The sequence below is a fragment of the Sinohyriopsis cumingii genome, chromosome 13 (assembly GCF_028554795.1).
Source record: "Sinohyriopsis cumingii isolate HCF-2022 chromosome 13, ASM2855479v2, whole genome shotgun sequence".
Classification (NCBI taxonomy): domain Eukaryota; kingdom Metazoa; phylum Mollusca; class Bivalvia; order Unionida; family Unionidae; genus Sinohyriopsis; species Sinohyriopsis cumingii.
Window position 1 is genome coordinate 67,854,438 of NC_142973.1, and position 20,840 is coordinate 67,875,277.

Sequence of the window (20,840 nt, forward strand, 5' to 3'; positions counted from 1 at the left end):
AAATAAAAATAGAACTTATTTACAAGGTTGCTACTAATTTTGAATCAAGGTCAGGATCTAGATCAACACCTGGTGTTTACAAAACGAACAGTCAAGGTCAAACTATTTTCAGAAAAAAGTATCATCTCTAGTGAATAAATTTACATTACAATAACATCTACTGAAAAAAAAAACCCTGACAAAGAATTAAATTTAAGTAAATATATATATTAGATCAGATATAATTAAATCAGATATCATAACAATGTATGCATGTATAATCAAATAATTTGAATTATGCACGTTTACTTGCCATTATGATATTTTTTTAGATAGTTCTAACAGCACATTGCCTATCTACAGTATTAGAGTTTGATCTTATGGTGTGTGCGTGCATGCATGTGTGTGTGTTGTCTCTAGGTGGGTTCGTGAATTATTTGGACATGCTTTAAATAATGAATGTTGCACGAATCTATAGCATTAATGACAACAAAAACTCTGATTACTGAAATGAAGGAAAAGATTCAGAGACTTACCATTATTCTACGGCAGTAGCCATAAACCCTTCCTCCATCAAAATTTGTCAAGACAAAAGAAAAGTATTGACTGAAAAAAGAAATCACCATAAAATAAAAAGATAAAATCTAAATGAACTTCAAAATCCAATATAGTTAACAATATTCACCCTGACAGCAATGAGCAATGATCTACTTAGGAGAGGATTGTGATTCTACATGAAAAACAAACATCAGTAGTTAATGACAGTAAATCATTCTTTATGGCAAATCTCTTGCCTATCTCACACATACATACACACACACACAAACACACACACACACACACACCCAAAAAATAAATCACTGTAACTAATATTTTTAAAAAATCATGTGATAATTAATATAACACATTAGGTATGAAAATTCACTTTATACTAACAGTGTGTGTGTGTGATTTGGATTTTCAACGTAGCTTTAACAATTTTTCAGTCATTTCGCTACGATGTCTGCAGTGTGACAGTTTATAGTGATGTCTTGCACTGAGGCATCATGCCGCAGACATGAAGCATGATGTCCCACCCAGTCACATTATCCTGACACCAGGCCGACCAGTCCTAACACTAACCTCTTAATGCCGAGACCCAAGCAAGGCAGCTGTTAGTTCCATTTGTATAAGTCTTTGGTATGACTTGGCTGGGGATAGAACCCACGACCTCCCGCATCTGAGGCAGATGCTCTAACCACTAGGCCACCGAAGCGGTCCGTTACATTAATGAATTAGAAGTTATACATAGGCAACATCGTTTTTGGTGCGAGACTGAAAACAAAGCAGACAGACAGGACACATGGATACCTTTTGTTGCTACTAGATGAAGTCGGTTTATAGTTGCTAGCATCAGGAAAACAGAAATGGGGCACTGATATATTGCTGTCAGCCTGAAAAAACATGTATGGAGATTAAGACACCAAATGTCAGACATACAGCTTCTTAACATACCATATATACTCACTTATAAGTCAAGTCCACCTGCTAACTGCATAGACTCAGAGCTGCCACTGTATAATGTGCTGGCAGATCAGAATCTATGCAGTTTGTTTGGAGTAACCCGTGGAACAATCAATACAAACCCTGATCTTCTGGTGCAGATCCAAGTTACTTGAAGTTGTACTCAACTTTTAAGCAAGTATAGACAGTATAGGAGGCATTCACAATATATATTTGGAACATTCCATTATGTAATAAGCTAACTGAGGATTTTCAAATCAAATAAAATACTTTTGCAATAGGTCATTAAATGATGATATAAACTCCTCAGGTTTTTACTGATGAAACCAGAGGCAACTAGACTGGTTCACAACATCAACCAGTAAAAGAATGGATCTACGGGACTGCAACAAAGACACGGCTGTGCACTGAATGTGTGGAAGTGGTTCCCCCAAACCTGGACCTCCCCCAATTTTATATTAAATATCACAAAGAAACTATGACCTTGCTGTACTTTTATTCACAAGTGCAGCACATTTTCTTCCTAATCACTATAACAAGAAACCCAGTTTCCAGGCTGGTTCTGGTGAGAACTTCAAAACTGATTGGCATCACACAAAGTAGATGTAAAGGAGGTATGCAGAGCCCAGGAATAGATTTGAAGTAACAAATTAATGTAGTTTTTTCGGAGGTAACACTAATTTTAATTATGTACTACTTGCCTGCTACTGCTGCTGCTGTTTTCCTTTTCTGGGATTCTTCATCTATATTCCAATTTTCTGGGACTCTTAGTCTGTAGTCCAAGTTAATTGTTTCCTCTGCTAATTAGTATCTGACCCCTTAGACACAGCCAAACTACAGAATGGAACATGATTCCAGTCTGATTCCTTAGATATAGCCAACATACAGAATAGAACATGATTCCAGTCTGATTCCTTAAATAAAGCCAAACATACAAAATAGAACATGATTCCTGTCTGATTCCTGAGATACAGCCAACATCAGAAAAGAACATGATTCCAGTCTGATTCCTTAGACACAGTCAACATAAAGAATACAATCCTCTTTTGATTTGGACCACGGGTACAGTACATCAGAGCCAGTTGGGAGGAGGGGATCTTTGCATTACTTATATAATCAAAATTAGTTTTACACCCCACCCCACCCACAACATTTGAAAAGCATTTGAAAAGCAGTAATTGCTATTATTGCATTGCTGTATTTACCAGTTGGGGGGAGGCTGATGGTCTCGACAAATCTGGTAAAGAAAATTAGATTTACCCTTTCAGTATATGTGTTCATTACTGTCAACTGGTCAAAGATAGGGCCATATGCTGTGCCATCACTGTTGGAACAGACAAAAAAATTGCTATTTGCTCTCATGTGCCAAAGGAAAAAGGAGATGATGGTGTGAGACCACCAGAAGGTAGCTCTCATAACATCATCCAGAAAGGAGAGATTTATACAGATCCAGGATGTAGCAACAGTCCTAACTTCAAAGGCTTCAATTCTCACGAAATTCCCTCTCAATGAGGACTTAACAATCTCTTCATAGTGAGGACAATCCACCTAGATATGATGATTGCCAAAATATTAGAGGAATCCTTAAGGGGTAAAAGAAACATTTCCAACCCTTATTTTTTAACCACTTTGAGGAAACCAGATAAAACCTTAAAGTACTGTACTAACTGGGCAAAGGAGTCCATCTTGATCGTCCGCAGCACAGACACAACTAAGATGGGGATCTCAATAAGTGGAACTACTGAAGGTAGCTTACTCTCAGCTGAAAACCCAGGTTAGTAAAGAAAATAAATCATAATTACCAGTACTGCTGAACTATAATAAACACTTTTCCACTGTCAAGACATGAAACTCACTCCCTCTCCTTGTTGACATTAAGGAGAGCAGGAAAACTGTCTTAAGAGTAAGGTTCTCAAAGGAAGCTTTGTTCAAAGGGCCATAAGGAGTTTTGGGAGTTCTCTGTTGATGTATGTACTTCTGAGAGAGTGACAAGTATAAGATGAAGCTGCTTGCATTTGCAACATGCACACTGGAGATAATGTTGGGATACCTGAATGTTATTTTCATGTACTATCACTGAAATTTCTTTACATATTGTATTTGTGAAAATTGTACATGCTCTAAGCACACAGCAAACCAAAATGGATGTTCCCATGTGCTCAAAAAATCTGTCTGAATTAGTATAAAGTATACTATTTTTAGCAGTTATTGAAATTGGGAAAACAAATTTGGCCAGACTATACAATACCAGCTTCAATGAATGAATTATGAATTATATAAAATGTACAAATGTTATTGGCTTGTTTTTTTGTACAATTTACCTTTGAAGTAAAGGAAGTGAAAATGACCCAGTGGAGCTATCAGATTTTTCAAAAGTGCACATCAGAAGTAATGCCAAGCTATATACTGTATAACCCATATTACATCCATCAATAATAAACCAAAATCAAAGGAATTAAAAATTCTTTTAAGAATGCCCAAGATATACATTTTCTTTTAAATATACAGAATAGCCAGTAAGGAAATCCTGGGAAATTATTTCTCTTTAAAAATCAAATGCAAAAAATAAAACAGTCTAGTGCCACCTTTTGAAAATGCCCAAAAAACATGCAAAAGATTCCATCTTGGGATTAGTGAACAAGATACCAGGCTATGAATGAATCAGAAAGGTGAAAATTTGAAACCACAAGAGTCTTAAAAAAAGATCAATAGCCCTTAATAGTGGACAAAGAACATTCTCTTTCCTCAAAAGGAAAGAAGAAGATTTATAACATCATTTAATGGCCAAGGGGGGGGGGGGGCAGCTAGGATAAATGTGTTTTCTACTCCACCAATTACAAAAGATTCTCCAATCTGCATTGTAAACCCTGGGAAGTAGACTGCCTATTAGCCTGGATGATGCAGTTTGCAACATTCCTCAAAAACTGGTCCTGGATGACTGATCACTTGATATTAGCCAAGCTTGAAATAGGAGAATCTGTGGGCTGTCATGGACAAGAAACCTTCCTGTGTTGTGGCAGTAGTCCATTCCCTGGTGTTATCTCCTGGACTCATCTACCAATTGGCTGATTAAGGTCACTGAACCACAACAACTGGAGCCACAAGAAACTACCAGGATGAGTGAAGCAGTAGAGATTCTGACTTGGTTTACACTTTCAGATGATCCCACTTTAGTCTGAAAGCAATCATCACCCGGGCCCTCGGATCTGGTATTGGAGAGACATAAAAGTGGAGCTTGTTGTTCAGTCTTGTAGTGAGCAAGCCTAAACCAAACTACAGCTAGTTCTTTCTTTTTGTTGTTGAAAAAAGTACTAGAAAAATTAGTATTGCTGAAACTTCAAAGAAAACTGATTAGCTTTGAAGTACTGATCATTCTGCTTAAATACTAAGCTAATGAAAAACTTTTTAAAAAATCAGTCTCAACTAATGTTCTACAATTATTTGATGATGCCACTGCAGTAACAAACTAACGTTTGTTTGGCCCTCCAAAGTTGGCATTTAGAGGCACATTCAACAATACATGCACATGGTGACATAAAATACAAAATAAATTCCCATAATTTTGAAACCATAGATATCTGGCCATCATGGTGGGACATCTTGCAAAGATGTCTGTTATACTTTTTAGTTTTTTTGACATGTTTTCATTTCCATATGAAAAGCTTCATCCCATTGGTAGCCTTGGCAAGAAAATAGTTGTCTCTGGCTTAGCAAAATATAGGCTAATTAAAGTACATGTACATGTAGCATGTAAACAACTGTACAACCACCTGCTACTGGCAATTATGAATATTGTAGTGAATTGTTTATTGAGACATGTTTGCTAACAATGGGATACTGATCAAAAGATGATTACCATTTTTTATATATATGTTATTTGTGTTTTCTAATGGGATGGATTTATTTAGACATATACTAAACCGATACAATCAGTTACGTAAAATAAGTAAACTTGAATGAGAACTATCCAAGGAAAAAAAAGGAGTATTCCATATGCTGACAGTGAATAAGGAGTCAGGCTGTTATCATTATCCTTTATTTCTAGCCCATCAATACTACCATAACTGTAGGAGTGAATAATTAGTTTGGACTTAGGACAAAGAGACCTGGAAAAGGAAAGCTATGCAATAGTAGTACATGATGTATGTTACTTTAACAGCGCTCTTAGCACATTCCTGGCAATATCATGCCAAGAAAATGGGAATTAAATACCTTTCCCAATGACACACCAAAGCAGCCAGCCCAGGCTGGACTGGGTGGGTATCAAATGCGTGACTTTTATTACAAGTCTGCCACTCTACCAATGAGCTAACACAGCTTCTGTAATAACACAGAACCACTAATATTATGCTGTAATAAGGATAATTTTAAAAATAAAATATGTTCATGTTCACTAGCTTCTACATTTCTAAAGTCTACAAATCTGTACACACATTCTGCACATTTATTAAATATACACTTCATGCAGGACAAGTTTTCCAAAGAATTTATCTGAAAAAAGTGTTTTCATTAGAGTGATGTGGAAAAGAATATAGTGCCAATGAAGAAAAATCAATTGTGCATAAATGCATTATAACAAAGTCTGAGTTTCTTTGTGATGCTTAAAATGAAACTGATGAATCCCTGAGTGCTGGTGTCACTCTTGTGAACTTACTTGTCTCTATTAGTCTTAAAATAGAATAATAGTGAATCCCTGAAGGCTGTTATCACTCTCATGAACTTGCTTGTCTCTATTAGTCTTAAAATGAGATTAATGAATCCCTGAGTGTTGGTATCAGTCTTGTAAAGCTGCTTGTCTTTGTCTCTATTAGTCTTAAAATGAGATTAGTGAATCCCTGAGTGTTGGTATCAGTCTTGTAAAGCTGCTTGTCTTTGCCTCTATTAGTCTTAAAATGAGATTAGTGAATCCCTGAGTGTTGGTATCAGTCTTGTAAAGCTGTTTGTCTTTGTCTCTATTAGTCTTAAAATGAGATTAGTGAATCCCTGAGTGATGGTATCACTCTCACAAATTAGTTTGTCTCTGCCTTAAAATGAGACTGGCAAATCTGTGAGTGTTGGTATCACTCATGTGTGAACTCACTTGTCTTTATTAGTCTAAGCATCCATCTCTATAACTGGTTTATGCTGTACATTGATCAACAATGAAGAAGCCTGTTATGAAAACATTTAAACATGCCTGCTGCATTTACATAAATACATTAGGTAATGTAAAAATAATGTTAAATCTATTGTTTTCAATTGTCAATGAGAGAATCTTTCGAGCTTTTTTGACCTTAGAAAGTGTCACTTTTCAAGCATTTTTAATCATTACTAATGAAAGTAATTTTTTAAAACTTACGACAAACTGGATCATATTCAAGTTGTGATGTTTCAGCATGCACAACATTAAAAAATGCAAATACTAAATGGGAAAATATTATCTTGTATAAATACAGTGAATTCTGGAATTAATATAAAAGTCTGAGGTTCAAAGTTGATGGCATCTTACTACATAATTCATTATCTTTGCCCATATTTTCAGTCTTTTCCATTTCACAACTTTAAGGCATATTTTTTAATTGCTGACAGATCTTATACTCTGTGTTTAAAATTACAAAATAGTATAAGAAATTTGGACAGATGTATGAGCATTATAAATTTGAAGGATTACAACTGATTGCAAACAGAATAAAAATAAAGACACTAGATTGTATACCATATTAAATTTTATGCTGTATTTCCCCATACCTTATATGAGCTGAACTGCAAATAATGCAGACCAAGATATGACACTGCATAATGCACTGGCAGATCAGATCTATGCTGTCTGAATGAAAGCATAAATAGTGTAAACAACATAGACCCTTGTATGCCAGTATAGGCACAATGTAATGGCAGATCCAGGCTTATTCTGTTCAGTTACTATGGAATAGGAGATTAGGGTCAATACTCTAATGGCATACTATGCAAAGGCTGATCTGGGTCAATGTGGCCTGTCAACTTACTATGCAATGATGGATCTGTTCTGTGATGTTCAGTTACCATGCATTGGCAGATCTGTTCAATTATGTTCAGTTACCATGCAATGGCAGATCTGGGTAAATGTTCTCAAATGGCATACTATGCAAAATCTAATTCAGGCCAATGCTGTCTGTGAACATACTATGCAATGATGGTTCTGTTCAGTGCTGTTCAGTCACAATGCAATGGCAGATCTGGGTCAATGTTGTTCACAAGTTACTGTGCAATGGTAGATCCAAGTCAATGCTGTTTAAAATTAGGTGGATGTAATACATGTATAAGGTAAATAAGCCATCTAAGCTTTGTCTACACTGAACTAAAACAATTAGAGCTTTGTTTGAATAATCAAAATGTTTGTTAAATAGCTCAGGGAAGGATATAAAGTGACTACTTTCAACAGGTGGTTGCTTAATACAGGTTAGTTTCTTATAAAAATCTGGATGCAGGGATCTGATGAATTTCAAGATCGGTGATTGCTTAATACAGTCAGTCTTAAAGGAAGTTTTATCTATACCAGTCCTATAAATGCAAGCATTGTTCTATGAATCTGGGTTTCAAAGAAACATATTAATTGGAAATTAATGACAATAATTATGGGATTGTCTATCAGCATTTTATACCAGTAATGTGAGTGACAGTGCAGTATATCAAGTATAAATAGAAATCAATAAATGGAGTAGTCACACTGCCGATGCCGAGAAAAACAAATTAATCTGAAAATGACCAAAATAAAAAACAAAATTTCATTCTGTCAACAATTTAACAGCAATTTAAAAATCCAATTTGGTGCTTTGACCTGGGGTTACTTTTTACTGTATTCTTTTTATTGTTCACCCTCATCAGAATCTTCAACAAGGGTGAACAATAAAGATCCAGTTTTAAAAAACCACAGTTGACAAATACGAATTAATTAATAATTGAACTAGTGCATGTGTAGGCACTGTTATTTCAATTCTAATCAAGGAAACTTCATGCAAATGTTCATAACTGTGGTGATATCAAGTAAATACTAAAACAGTAAGCAAGATACTCTGAAACTGAAAATGTCTCATTTAACCCAACTTGGGCATGGGATATACAAAACACCCAGTAATGTTCCCCGTGCTTATGAACTCTATATTAAATTGTAAAGGAGGAAATGTATGATAGTATTCATATGCACATACAGAAGCATGCATCAGTGCTAGCATGCATGCATGCATAATTAAGATCACTTGAATCAACCTTTTTGGCGATGTGAAAAGAAGCATTTAGGACAGAAAATAATGGTCTATGATGTTGAGTCAAGCCAAGAGAACATATGCATTATAGTTTCATAGGATATATTAAAAATTACAAATGCTCCGTTTAAAAAAATAGCAGTATATGTATTAAAGTTTCATAGGATATATTAAAAAAATGGCCAATGCTATGTTAAGAATAATGACAATATCTGATGCTCAAGCACAGGAAGTCTAGCAGTCTAAACCGATTCCAATTTCTGGAAAGCTGCATGTTAATGAAAATTTTGAAACTGTAGCTAGTACTACATGTACAGGGTGGTAGGCTACATGGGGAATTCATGGTTGAGCAAACAAACAAGCTTTTGGCTACATGTTTAATTGCTACCTTTCACTAAACCAATTGAATGATTTGATTGATTGGTTGACTGATAGATTGATTTTGAATTATTATCATGTGCAGTCATTTGACTATGTATGACTAAATAACAGATGTGTACACTGCACACTTTAATTATTTCAACTAATAAACAATGCTGACCTCTTTAGGAATCAAACTAGTGGACTTCACAGAAGACATCCTGGCATCATATTTCTCTAACTGTCTTTGAGTGTTTCTGATACAGAGATTTGTGTTTCCTATTTTAAACTAATTCTTCGATTTCTCAACAATGATTTGTGTAGAAGATGATTCCTTTATATGTGATTAATACATCTCTATTCACACTCACATTCAATCTTTGCAATTAAAAAATATAAATCTAAAATACATGTGCTTGTGGTGTAGAGGCCTGGCAGAGATTATCAATAATTTAAGTATTTAAAACAATCTCTATATCCTTTGAATCTATATTTAAGTTACTGTTACTCCATATAATTATGGTCATTTAATTATCATCTTGTCTATAATTTCAGCAGCTTCAAAATGTACAGTTTATGCTGTTGTTGTTGTTATTGTTGTTGTTGTTGTTGTTGTTGTAGGGTTTAACGCCATTTTTCAGCACACGACAGGCAATACATGGCGGCCAGTATTAATGGTGGAGGAAGAACCCAGGAAAACCTCAGAAAGAACCACTGACTCACGAGAAGCTACTGGCAAGCTTTCTCACGTACCCAAGTTGTCTGAATCCGAGACTCGAACAAGCGCAGACAGAGGTGAGATGACAGTGATCCGTAACGGAGAGCGCTTTAGACCACTCGGGGGCCCCACAGTTTATGCTGAGTACCATATTTAAATAATATAATGTACACAAAAATGTACAAACTGTTTGCACTAACAGGCCAGGGCTCAGCCTGTGAAAGAAATTATTTGGTCTGGAGAGTAGGGAGGTTTAAGGGTCAGTGTACTGTATGTTTTAGAACACAGAAGCAGGAATTTCATTCAAATGTTGATTATAACCAATGTGGCTTGTAGAAGACTAGAAAAATTGGAAACAGCTAAATCAGATAAATTGTCCCTACAACTTGCATAAAGGTCCATCAAGTAAAGTTGTGGGGGGCTTGATGTATGGGGGGGGGTGGTGTGGTGTGTGTGTGTGTGTGTGTGTGTGTGTGTGTGTGTGTGCGCATGTGTGTGTGTGTGCGCATGTGCGTGTGTGTGCATGTGTGTATGTGTGTGTACCAATAGAACACTTTCCAATAAAGTGCAGACTGTTGGGAGTACTCACTAAATAATAATAATGATAATAATAACAATAATAATAATGAGGACTTTGTATAGCACCTAATCTTTAGAAGCTCTAAGTGCTTTACAACATTAGACAACACCTATAAGATAAAAAACATACATAATGATATGATTACAAAAACAAACACCATGAAATTACAAAACATAAAAAACATGCTGAGAATATTTAAGGTCAGAAACATTATTAGGTCTTTAAGTTTGTCCTTGCAGTCGAAATAAGTGAATTTTGAGAGCACTCTTGAATGGGATCACTGAGTCTTTGTGTCCAAGTTCAGTGGGCAATTCATTCCACATTGCTGGACCCGGGTATGCAAAAGAATGCTGTCCATATGACTTTGTTTTCATAGTGGGAATAATGAGTATACGATTGTCAGAAGAGGAGCATAAGTATCTTGCTGGTGTGTACACATGCGTGAGGTCGGATAGGTATGTTGGACTAGAGTCCATCAGTGAAATGTAGCACAGAAAACAAATTTTGTGTTTGATTCTGGATCAAATGGATAGCCAGTGTAGGGTACAGAGCAGCAGGGAGGTGTGCTCTGATCGTGGTACTCTAAGTATGATCTGAGCAGCTGTGTTTTGAAGTTTCTGGAGTAGATATTGAGATGAACCAGACAGAATTGAGTTACAATAGTCCAGTCTTGAAAGTACTAATGAACACACAAGTGTTTTAGTGGCATCAACTGAAAGATATTTGCAAATGGAGCTGATGCATCTCAGCTCAAGATATGCAGCCTTGCATATGTTCATGACATGTTGGTGCAATGTGAGAGTACCGTCCAGAGTAACACCTTGGTTTCATACTGATTGTGTGAATTTAATGTTAGTGTTGCTGATATTTATTGTTTGAGGTAAAGGATGTAAATGAGAAAGTCTTTGTGTTGTGATCAGAATGGCCTCAGTTTTATCATCATTCATCTGCAGCTTGTTACATGTCATCCATTTCACATCAGAAATGGACCTCTCTACACCTTGGATGGTAGCATCAACTTCAGTTTGGTGGCTAGATTTGTATATTTGGGTGTCATCAGCGTACAATCGGTGAGACACTAGATGATGATCTATGACACTTGAGTGCGGCTGAGTGTAAAAAATGAAGAGAACAGGTCCAAGAACAGACCCCTGTGGAACACCACAACATAGATCAAATGGGCTGGAGTGTATTCTATTTGTAGACACAATTTGTGTCCTGTTGACCAAGTAGGACTTGAACCACAGTAAAGCTGTATCATGAATGCCAAATACATGCTGGAGACAGTGGTCTACTGTGTCAAATGCTGCAGACAAATCAAGGAGGGTGAGGACTGTAATCTTTCCGCTATCCAAAGCAGAGAGAATGTCATTAACTACTTTTAGAAGAGTAGTTTCAGTACTGTGGCAAGGGCAATATGCAGATTGTACATTGCTAAAAAGACTGTCTGAATTCAGATGAGATACAAGGTGGGATAGAACAACCTTCTCTAAGATTTTTTATATGAATGGGATATTAGAAACTGGGCGGTAGTGCTTTAAATCATTATGGTCTAGTGTTGGTTTCTTCATTAGAGGCTTTACAATGGCAGTTTTGAAAAATGATGGGCCTAAAAAAACAGTGACCCTAATCTGCTAATACCATAGTGATGGCAGATCATGGGTCTGTGTTGTTTACAGTTACTCTGAACTTATCTATGGTATATTATCTATATAGATTTACTTTACAGTTATATTTTGTCATTTTAACACTTAAATGAGTGAGAACAATGGCCCATCTAAAGATCTTGTTTTAAAGCTGCAATTAAATCATCCAAACTTGTTATACCAGGCTGCATTTGGACCATGAAGACAGTAACCATGCTATTCAGAATGCATCAAAAGGCTTCAAGACCAAGACCAATTCAGCATGTATTCAGAGTGTGTCAAAAGGCTTCATGACCAAGACCAATTCAGCATGTATTCAGAGTGTGTCAAAAGGCTTCATGACCAAGACCAATTCAGGGTGTATTCAGAATGCATCAAAAGGCTCCAAGACCAATTCAGCATGTATTCAGAGTGCGTCAAAAGGCTTCGTGACCAAGACCAAATCAGGGTGTATTCAGAAGGCATCAAAAGGCTTCATGACCAAGACCAATTCAGGGTGTATTCAGAGTGCGTCAAAAGGCTTCATGACCAAGACCAAATCAGGGTGTATTCAGAAGGCATCAAAAGGCTTCGTGGCCAAGACCAATTCAAGGTGTATTCAGAATGCATAAAAAGGCTTCATGACCAAGACCAAATCAGGGTGTATTCAGAAGGCATCAAAAGGCTTCATGACCAAGACCAAATCAGGGTGTATTCAGAATGTGTCTAAAGGCTTCATGACCAAGACCAATTCAGGGTATATTCAGAATGTGTCTAAAGGCTTCATGACCAAGACCAATTCAGGGTGTATTCAGAGTGCGTCAAAAGGCTTCGTGACCAAGACCAATTCAGGGTGTATTCAGAATGCATCAAAAGGCTTCATGACCAAGACCAATTCAAGGTGTATTCAGAATGCATCAAAAGGCTTCGTGGCCAAGACCAATTCAAGGTGTATTCAGAGTGCATCAAAAGGCTTCATGACCAAGACCAATTCAGGGTGTATTCAGAATGCATCAAAAGGCTTCATGACCAAGACCAATTCAAGGTGTATTCAGAAGGCATCAAAAGACTTCGTGACCAAGACCAATTCAGGGTGTATTCAGAATGCATCAAAAGGCTTCGTGATCAAGACCAATTCAAGGTGTATTCAGAATGCATCAAAAGGCTTCATGACCAAGACCAATTCAGAGTGTATTCAGAAGGCATCAAAAGACATCGTGACCAAGACCAATTCAAGGTGTATTCAGAATGCATCAAAAGGCTTCATGACCAAGACCAATTCAGGGTGTATTCGGAAGAATGCATCAAAAGACATCGTGACTAAGACCAATTCAAGGTGTATTCAGAATGCATCAAAAGGCTTCATGACCAAGACCAGTTCAGGGTGTATTCAGAATGCATAAAAAGGCTTCATGACCAAGACCAATTCAGGGTGTATTCAGAATGCATAAAAAGGCTTCATGACCAAGACCAATTCAGTGTGTATTCAGAATGCATCAAAAGGCTTCGTGACCAAGACCAATTCAGGGTGTATTCAAAATGCATCAAAAGGCTTCGTGACCAAGACCAATTCAAGGTGTATTCAGAATGCATAAAAACGCTTCATGACCAAGACCAATTCAGGGTGTATTCAAAATGCATCAAAAGGCTTCATGACCAAGACCAATTCATGGTGTATTCAGAATGCATCAAAAGGCTTCATGACCAAGACCAATTCAGGGTGTATTCAGAAGGCATCAAAAGGCTTCATGACCAAGACCAATTCAGGGTGTATTCAGAATGCATCAAAAGGCTTTGTGACCAAGACCAATTCAGGGTGTATTCAGAATGCATCAAAAGGCTTCGTGATCAAGACCAATTCAAGGTGTATTCAGAATGCATCAAAAGGCTTCATGACCAAGACCAATTCAGAGTGTATTCAGAAGGCATCAAAAGACATCGTGACCAAGACCAATTCAAGGTGTATTCAGAATGCATCAAAAGGCTTCATGACCAAGACCAATTCAGGGTGTATTCGGAAGAATGCATCAAAAGACATCGTGACTAAGACCAATTCAAGGTGTATTCAGAATGCATCAAAAGGCTTCATGACCAAGACCAGTTCAGGGTGTATTCAGAATGCATAAAAAGGCTTCATGACCAAGACCAATTCAGGGTGTATTCAGAATGCATAAAAAGGCTTCATGACCAAGACCAATTCAGTGTGTATTCAGAATGCATCAAAAGGCTTCGTGACCAAGACCAATTCAGGGTGTATTCAAAATGCATCAAAAGGCTTCGTGACCAAGACCAATTCAAGGTGTATTCAGAATGCATAAAAACGCTTCATGACCAAGACCAATTCAGGGTGTATTCAAAATGCATCAAAAGGCTTCATGACCAAGACCAATTCATGGTGTATTCAGAATGCATCAAAAGGCTTCATGACCAAGACCAATTCATGGTGTATTCAGAATGCATCAAAAGGCTTTGTGACCAAGACCAATTCAAGGTGTATTTAGAATGCATCAAAAGGCTTCGTGGCCAAGACCAATTCAGGGTGTATTCAAAATGCATCAAAAGGCTTCATGACCAAGACCAATTCAAGGTGTATTCAGAATGCATCAAAAGGCTTTGTGACCAAGACCAATTCAAGGTGTATTTAGAATGCATCAAAAGGCTTCGTGGCCAAGACCAATTCAGGGTGTATTCAGAATGCATCAAAAGGCTTCATGACCAAGACCAATTCAGGGTGTATTCAGAAGGCATCAAAAGGCTTCATGACCAAGACCAATTCAGGGTGTATTCAGAATGTGTCTAAAGGCTTCATGACCAAGACCAATTTAGGGTGTATTCAGAATGCATCAAAAGGCTTTGTGACCAAGACCAATTCAAGGTGTATTCAGAATGTGTCAAAAGGTTTTCGTGACCAAGACCAATTCAGGATGTATTTGATTATATGGCTCTGCTTAAGTGAGTTCTCACAGTCATCAAGTACTGCTATTTCAAATTTGCATGGAATATCCAGAACTTGTCATGTTAACAACTTTGGACTCCATACTTAAAATTTTATTTTTCAACTTGACTTGAGCATATTAAAAAATTCTGTATGAATCTGAAGTCAAATTGTCAAGATTAATATATTATACAAATGCCTTGTTTATCTAGAGTTGTAAAAGAACTAACACTTACGAATATGATCTGTCCTAAATACGCTTTACGAATATGATCTGTCCTTAATATGCTTTACGACTATGATCTGTCCTAAATACGTTTTACGACTAAGATTAGTTATAAAAGCAATCATGATTATAGTATATGGAGCTGATACTAATGCCACCTACACCAATTCTGTCTACAATGGTTAGGAATTGTGTAACGATTTTCAAAAACTAGATTTTTAACTAAAGTAACTGCAAGTTATAGTGCTATCTAAAGGTTACTTGATGCAGACAATGAACAACAAGAACAAGCAAATCCCAATTAACTTTTGTTATGTCCATTTTAAATATGCATAAAAAGCAATTGATTTCACTGAAACTATCCTTGTTACATAAGAAACTTTGTGTTTAAATTCATGTAAAACAAAATATTGGACAAACACCTGAAATCAACATAACGGATTTCTCTGTGCAGAAAATGCTCAATATGGATCATCTAAGAAAATCAAATGCCAGTGGAAAATATAGATGTACACAGTCTCACCACTGACAATTGTCACTTCATCCTTAATAACACACTAAGGTCTAAGACCAAGTCAAAGCAAGTTTTAGGCAATTTCATAATCTTTGCTCTTGATTAATAGGTGAAACAGAGAAGCTATCAATATTGTTGACCTAGTTTCACAGACAAGTCTAATAGTATATCTATCATTCTATCTGCCTTTTCTCTTCAAAATGCATGTGCATTCTATTCCCCTGCTATCATTTTCTTCATGTACCGACATATCTACCAATATGTGCTATTAGGTATACCTTACCTGATAATTTTAATTATTGGCATATTGATAATATTAATTATTGGCATAAGTTCCTAATGTGCAAAATGAAGGATAAAAAATAAACTGATTTCTGCAAAATAAATATAATGCAATTTAAGAATACATCCAGTAGTTTATTACTGTACTTAATATTTTAACTTTCATTGTTATAATAAATTGATATTTTTGGGAAAGCTCAAATTTCACAAGGGCAAGTTCTTTGAATCCAGGCATGGATACCCCTTCTAGTGATGGTGTATATGTATACCTGTCTTAATCATTTAATCTTAAACAGCTTTAAAATAATGGGGGGGGGATGATTGTGATAGATCTTTATCTTGAAGATAATACCCCCAAGGTGGTATGTGACACCCATTCTGGTGATAACGTATAGGCATTCCAAGATGCATTCTTTAACATCAAATGCTTTAAAGAGCTTTTGGGAAAGTGTTATGCATCGGTGATGACATGTATGGAAACACTGATACTACATGCCCAGCTCTTCTTCAAGGTTCCAGTACTACTTAACTGTTAATTGCAAATTCACATTTCTCTCAGCCACCTGACATAAATGTCAGTATGTTTATTCATGAATTCTCACCTTTCTATCCGAGTGTGTGACATCATGTTAACAAATAAATTAGATACAAAAAGAGTCTGTTTTTCTCCAGCAGGTTTTTTTTTTTTTTCTAGGAAAAATTTGCGGGATATCATTCTAATGGTCGAATCTCTACTTACACTTTTACTTCCGAAGAAAGCTAAGGTGGTCGACTCTCATGGGTGAACTTGTTTGCCAAATGTTATGAAAACTGCATGTTTAAGTTTATATTAGTAAACCTACCATTGGCTGATTATGAAGGTTTGCTTACTTGTGAGGTAGTCAGGACAAAGAATACTGATGAACAACTGAGCATAATGACCACTGATGGGCATGCTAATAAATGAATGAAAATTCCCCATTTTGTTTACTTCATGTTTCAAACCACCACCACTGTATGCCAGGTTTTCAACCCCCATGCCCAGACATTAACTATGATATCATGATGCAAAAACCCATCAAATATATGATGCACCTTCCTGTTATAGCTGCATATGTGAAGTTTGGTCTGAAAATATTTGAAAATATCAAATTAATTAAAAAATTTAATACATCTATAAGGATGACACCCATGTTATGGATGGTAATTATCACAATGGCAACATAGCTGCAAAGTTTTGTGAAATTCCATCTAACAGTTAAGAAGGTCAACTGACAATAAAAAAATAGATGGACAGACAGAAGGCATCACAATGTTTTTTTAATAAAGTGTCGGAATACTAAGCCAGGAGTTTTTAATTTTTCTTTGATGACCATTTTATGCATCAGGTACTGCTTATGACTTTGTTATCACTGTCTAATCAAAATTTTTATATTTTTTTAAAACATGCCAAAAATGTAACTTCCACAATTAGCTGTATTTCTTTGACTTATAATTATTTTTTCATTCTATTTTTTCAATCAAATGCCAGCTTAGCAGGAATTGTTTTACCATATTTTTTAAATATTAATTCCATGTATTAGGATAAACCTAATGCCAACTTTTTCACAACTATGCAAAATTTTATCTATGAATGTTTATTATGTATAAAATACTTGATGATCAATACAGCCTTACAATGAAGTCAACTTAAGTTCAAAGTCTTACAGCACTGATGCAGGAATTTTTAGAAACAAGCCTGTGGCAAATGTAAAGAAGATATGAACATCACAAAAGTAAATAGATTCACGACAATGAAACAAAAGGTTTGTTGCATGTGAAATGAATGTGAAGAAAACTAAAGAAATTAGACTACAAGAGTGACAGAGGCATGGGGCACAAGTATGCATACAAAAATGCTGACACAAGCAATTCTTACCACCTCTGATTCTGAACAGGGGACAAGGTGACCCTCCATTGTTAATTTATAGTTCTTCTACAAGCAAACAAGACAAATCTACAGTCTGTATGGATAGATAGTCTAAGATCTAAGATTGCAAAAACATTTTTTTTTAAAAAACGAGGTGGAGCTTAAAATCGGACGTGTTGTCACTAAAATCTTTATTCTTTTTATACCTTTGCTGCATTATGACAAATACAAGTGATCAAAAGCACTATGTAATAACGAGAATGTAGTTTTGGGGGGTTAAAACTAATTTTAATATAATATTTAACTATCACTAATGGTTTACCTTCCAGGATGCTGTCACCTAATCCAAGCTTATAATTCCAACCTTGTATTATATGGAACATTCTACAAATCTAGAACAGGGAGAAATTAGAACCAGTTAGACTGTCATTCATCAGCTCATGCGGAATACTCCATTGCAATGACTGAGACACAAACTATGCCCGGGCCATCAAAATGCAGCAAGCAAAAAGAATCTTACAAAAACGTGATAGGTAGGTATGACATCATTAAAACCAGTTTACTCCCAAACACCACATATATTTAATAGAAGCAATACATTACCTTCAGTATTTCCTTGCTGAATTTTACCAGTTTTGAGAGAGGCTGACAACTTTAAAAAAAAAGCTTTATAAAAATCAAATACTCACCACTATAGAAGGGGAGTCCATAACTAAGTTGGCAGCAGATTTCTGTGCTGAAATTAGTGGGAACAAAGAAAATATGTTTTCTATGTTTTCACTCTGGTTTGCAAAGACTGAAGGTAAAAGGAGGAGAAAAATTTATGCAACTGCCAAAATGCAGGATGGGAATCCCAAGAACCTCATATGGGCAGCAACTACTCCCATCATCCTTGTAAAAGCTCTGGAAACTAGACTAGGCTGAAAGGCAGAGCTCACAACTGAAAAACCTCCCAGTCCCAACTAAACTGGATGCATTTTCTGTGAGAACTAAAAGTTGGTATATGCTAATACACGTCCTAAATGTCAATGGGAGACTGCCCACCTGCCAGGCCTTATGGTGTTCCTCACTGAGGTGGAAGTCTCTACCATAAATGGTTCCTCCTGAAAAAACGTTCTGAGGATGCAAAAATCAATCTGAAGCTGAAACTTTCTGCCTTCTTTGGAGAGCTGGGAGTACAAAGTCTGAGACTGGTCATTTGCCAACCTCTCTACAGCATCAATCTGCATAAGACTGTCCACCTATTCCATTAAATGAGCCAGTTTTGACTGGCGAAAAAGACTAGCCAGAAGAGGATGTTCCTGGAAATAAAACTAGAATATTTCCTTTGGTATAGAAAGGACCCACATATCTTCCACTATGCCCAACCAAACCTCTGAAAGTGGGCTAACCAAGTACCCTTGGGGAACCTGAGAACATTTTCGCACAGTAGGAGAGGGTTCAAGTCCCCCTGTTCCCTTGGGAAAAGGGGGAGAAAATCACAGGCTTCCTCCCTTGACCATTGTGGCTGCCTCATCTAACTGAAGATGGGCAAGAGGGCAATCTGATTAAAATCAAATCTCCACAGTCTTTCGTGTCTTCAGATAGCATAGATATGATTTTAATCAGATTGGGCAAGATGGAGGATGAAACTGGTGTACCTTCCTGGACTGTTAAGGCTGCATCAATTAAAAGATCGTGAGGAAAGTCAGAAAGTCAAAATGTCAAACCTTGCCTGGAGTAGCTGAGAGTGACCAGAGCTCTTGGCTTCTCAGGTCCTGAGATTCCACAGGGTATTGTGGCCTCTTAGAAGTTTCCACCTCCAATGGAGCAACCCTAAAAAGGTCCTTACTATAAATCAGTAAGACCCTGGACATTAATAGAGCAACATCCCTCTAGAGGATGAGCAGTTCTGTTGATAGCACCATAACCACTGATAAACCATGTCTTTAAGTTTTGACAAACACCTCCAGCAAGCACTGCAGAATGGCTGGAGACAAACTGAAGGAGGTTCCAAAAACCAATCAAGCAAATGAGGTTATAGTTACAAGTGCATGAGCATTAGGTTCCATTGCCTCCAGCATCTTAACAGAAGGGCAAGCTCAGGTCCTCATCACAATCACCACCTGCAATGCCCCAAGCTTCAGGTGGTGGTGGTGGGGCTTAAGACCTCTTGCAAGAGATTGGACCCTGTAGTTGGATGCTGGAGTAAAAGGAGATCTGCTCATGATGTCGTCCCTAAATGTCTTTCTGAACTGGAGAGGATTTTCTTGTTCTCCTTTCCTGAAGGCCTGGGACTCAACTCCAGGGGGAGAAGGTGGTAAACTTTATTAATTGCCTTATCAAAAGACAAGATCTCTTCCTTCTCCTCTACCCATACTGATAGGTGGAGAAAGGGGACCTGAAGGGACAGAAAAAGACTGTCTCAGCTGGTTCCTCAGTGAACTCATTTTTGAGTCCACCAAAACCAAATAGATATCAATAATGTTCCCTCTCCTGAAGAAAGAGATGACTTCCTGACCCTGTGTATCTCTTGATGAAAGGAAGACTGGGGAGTACGCCTATCATCTTCCTGCAAATGCTGACAGTTGTGGCTTCCCCTACCAAAAGACTTCTTAGAAGGATGGGAAACACTTTTAATACCCTCCTATAGGGTTATCTGTGTCCTGCTACTGCTCACAGGAAGTGGCAGGACTGCCCTAACTTGCACTTTTCTGGGGATATGAACACTTTTCATACCTCATAGATAAGAGAGGACTGGCCCCTTTTTTGTGGCTCCACATGAGTAGAAGTTGTAGATCAATGACCTGCCACATCTGTATGCTCTGAAGCCTAGGCATGAGAAAAAATGGAATTAAAGAACATTTTAGATTAAAAAACATGCATTTTCTAAATCTAAAGATGTTTCTCTTTCAAGACTCTCCAAAAACAGCGAAGTCAAATAAGATGATCATGTAAAACTTAGTGCCAGATTACCAAATAGGTAGAGTAGGCACCGGTATTATCGGCCCAGGCCTTTTAGGGGCCAGAC

At 37.0% G+C, this 20,840-nt stretch overlaps 1 protein-coding gene across 4 annotated transcripts in view; it reads right to left on the reverse strand.

The window, feature by feature from the left end:
• The window catches only part of LOC149785778 (uncharacterized), a 148,901-nt gene that overhangs the window by 44,691 nt on the left and 83,370 nt on the right, over positions 1 to 20,840 (reverse strand). For 2 of the 4 annotated variants that reach the window (XM_089979689.1, XM_089979690.1), the window contains 3 exons: positions 17,840 to 17,896; positions 1,330 to 1,412; positions 516 to 585 (listed from right to left, as the gene is read on the reverse strand). In XM_089979689.1, the coding sequence (XP_089835815.1) occupies positions 516 to 585; positions 1,330 to 1,412; positions 17,840 to 17,896 (210 nt within the window). The remainder of the gene's footprint in view (positions 1 to 515; positions 586 to 1,329; positions 1,413 to 17,839; positions 17,897 to 20,840) is intronic. The other 2 variants (XM_089979691.1, XM_089979692.1) reach the window with 2 other exon arrangements.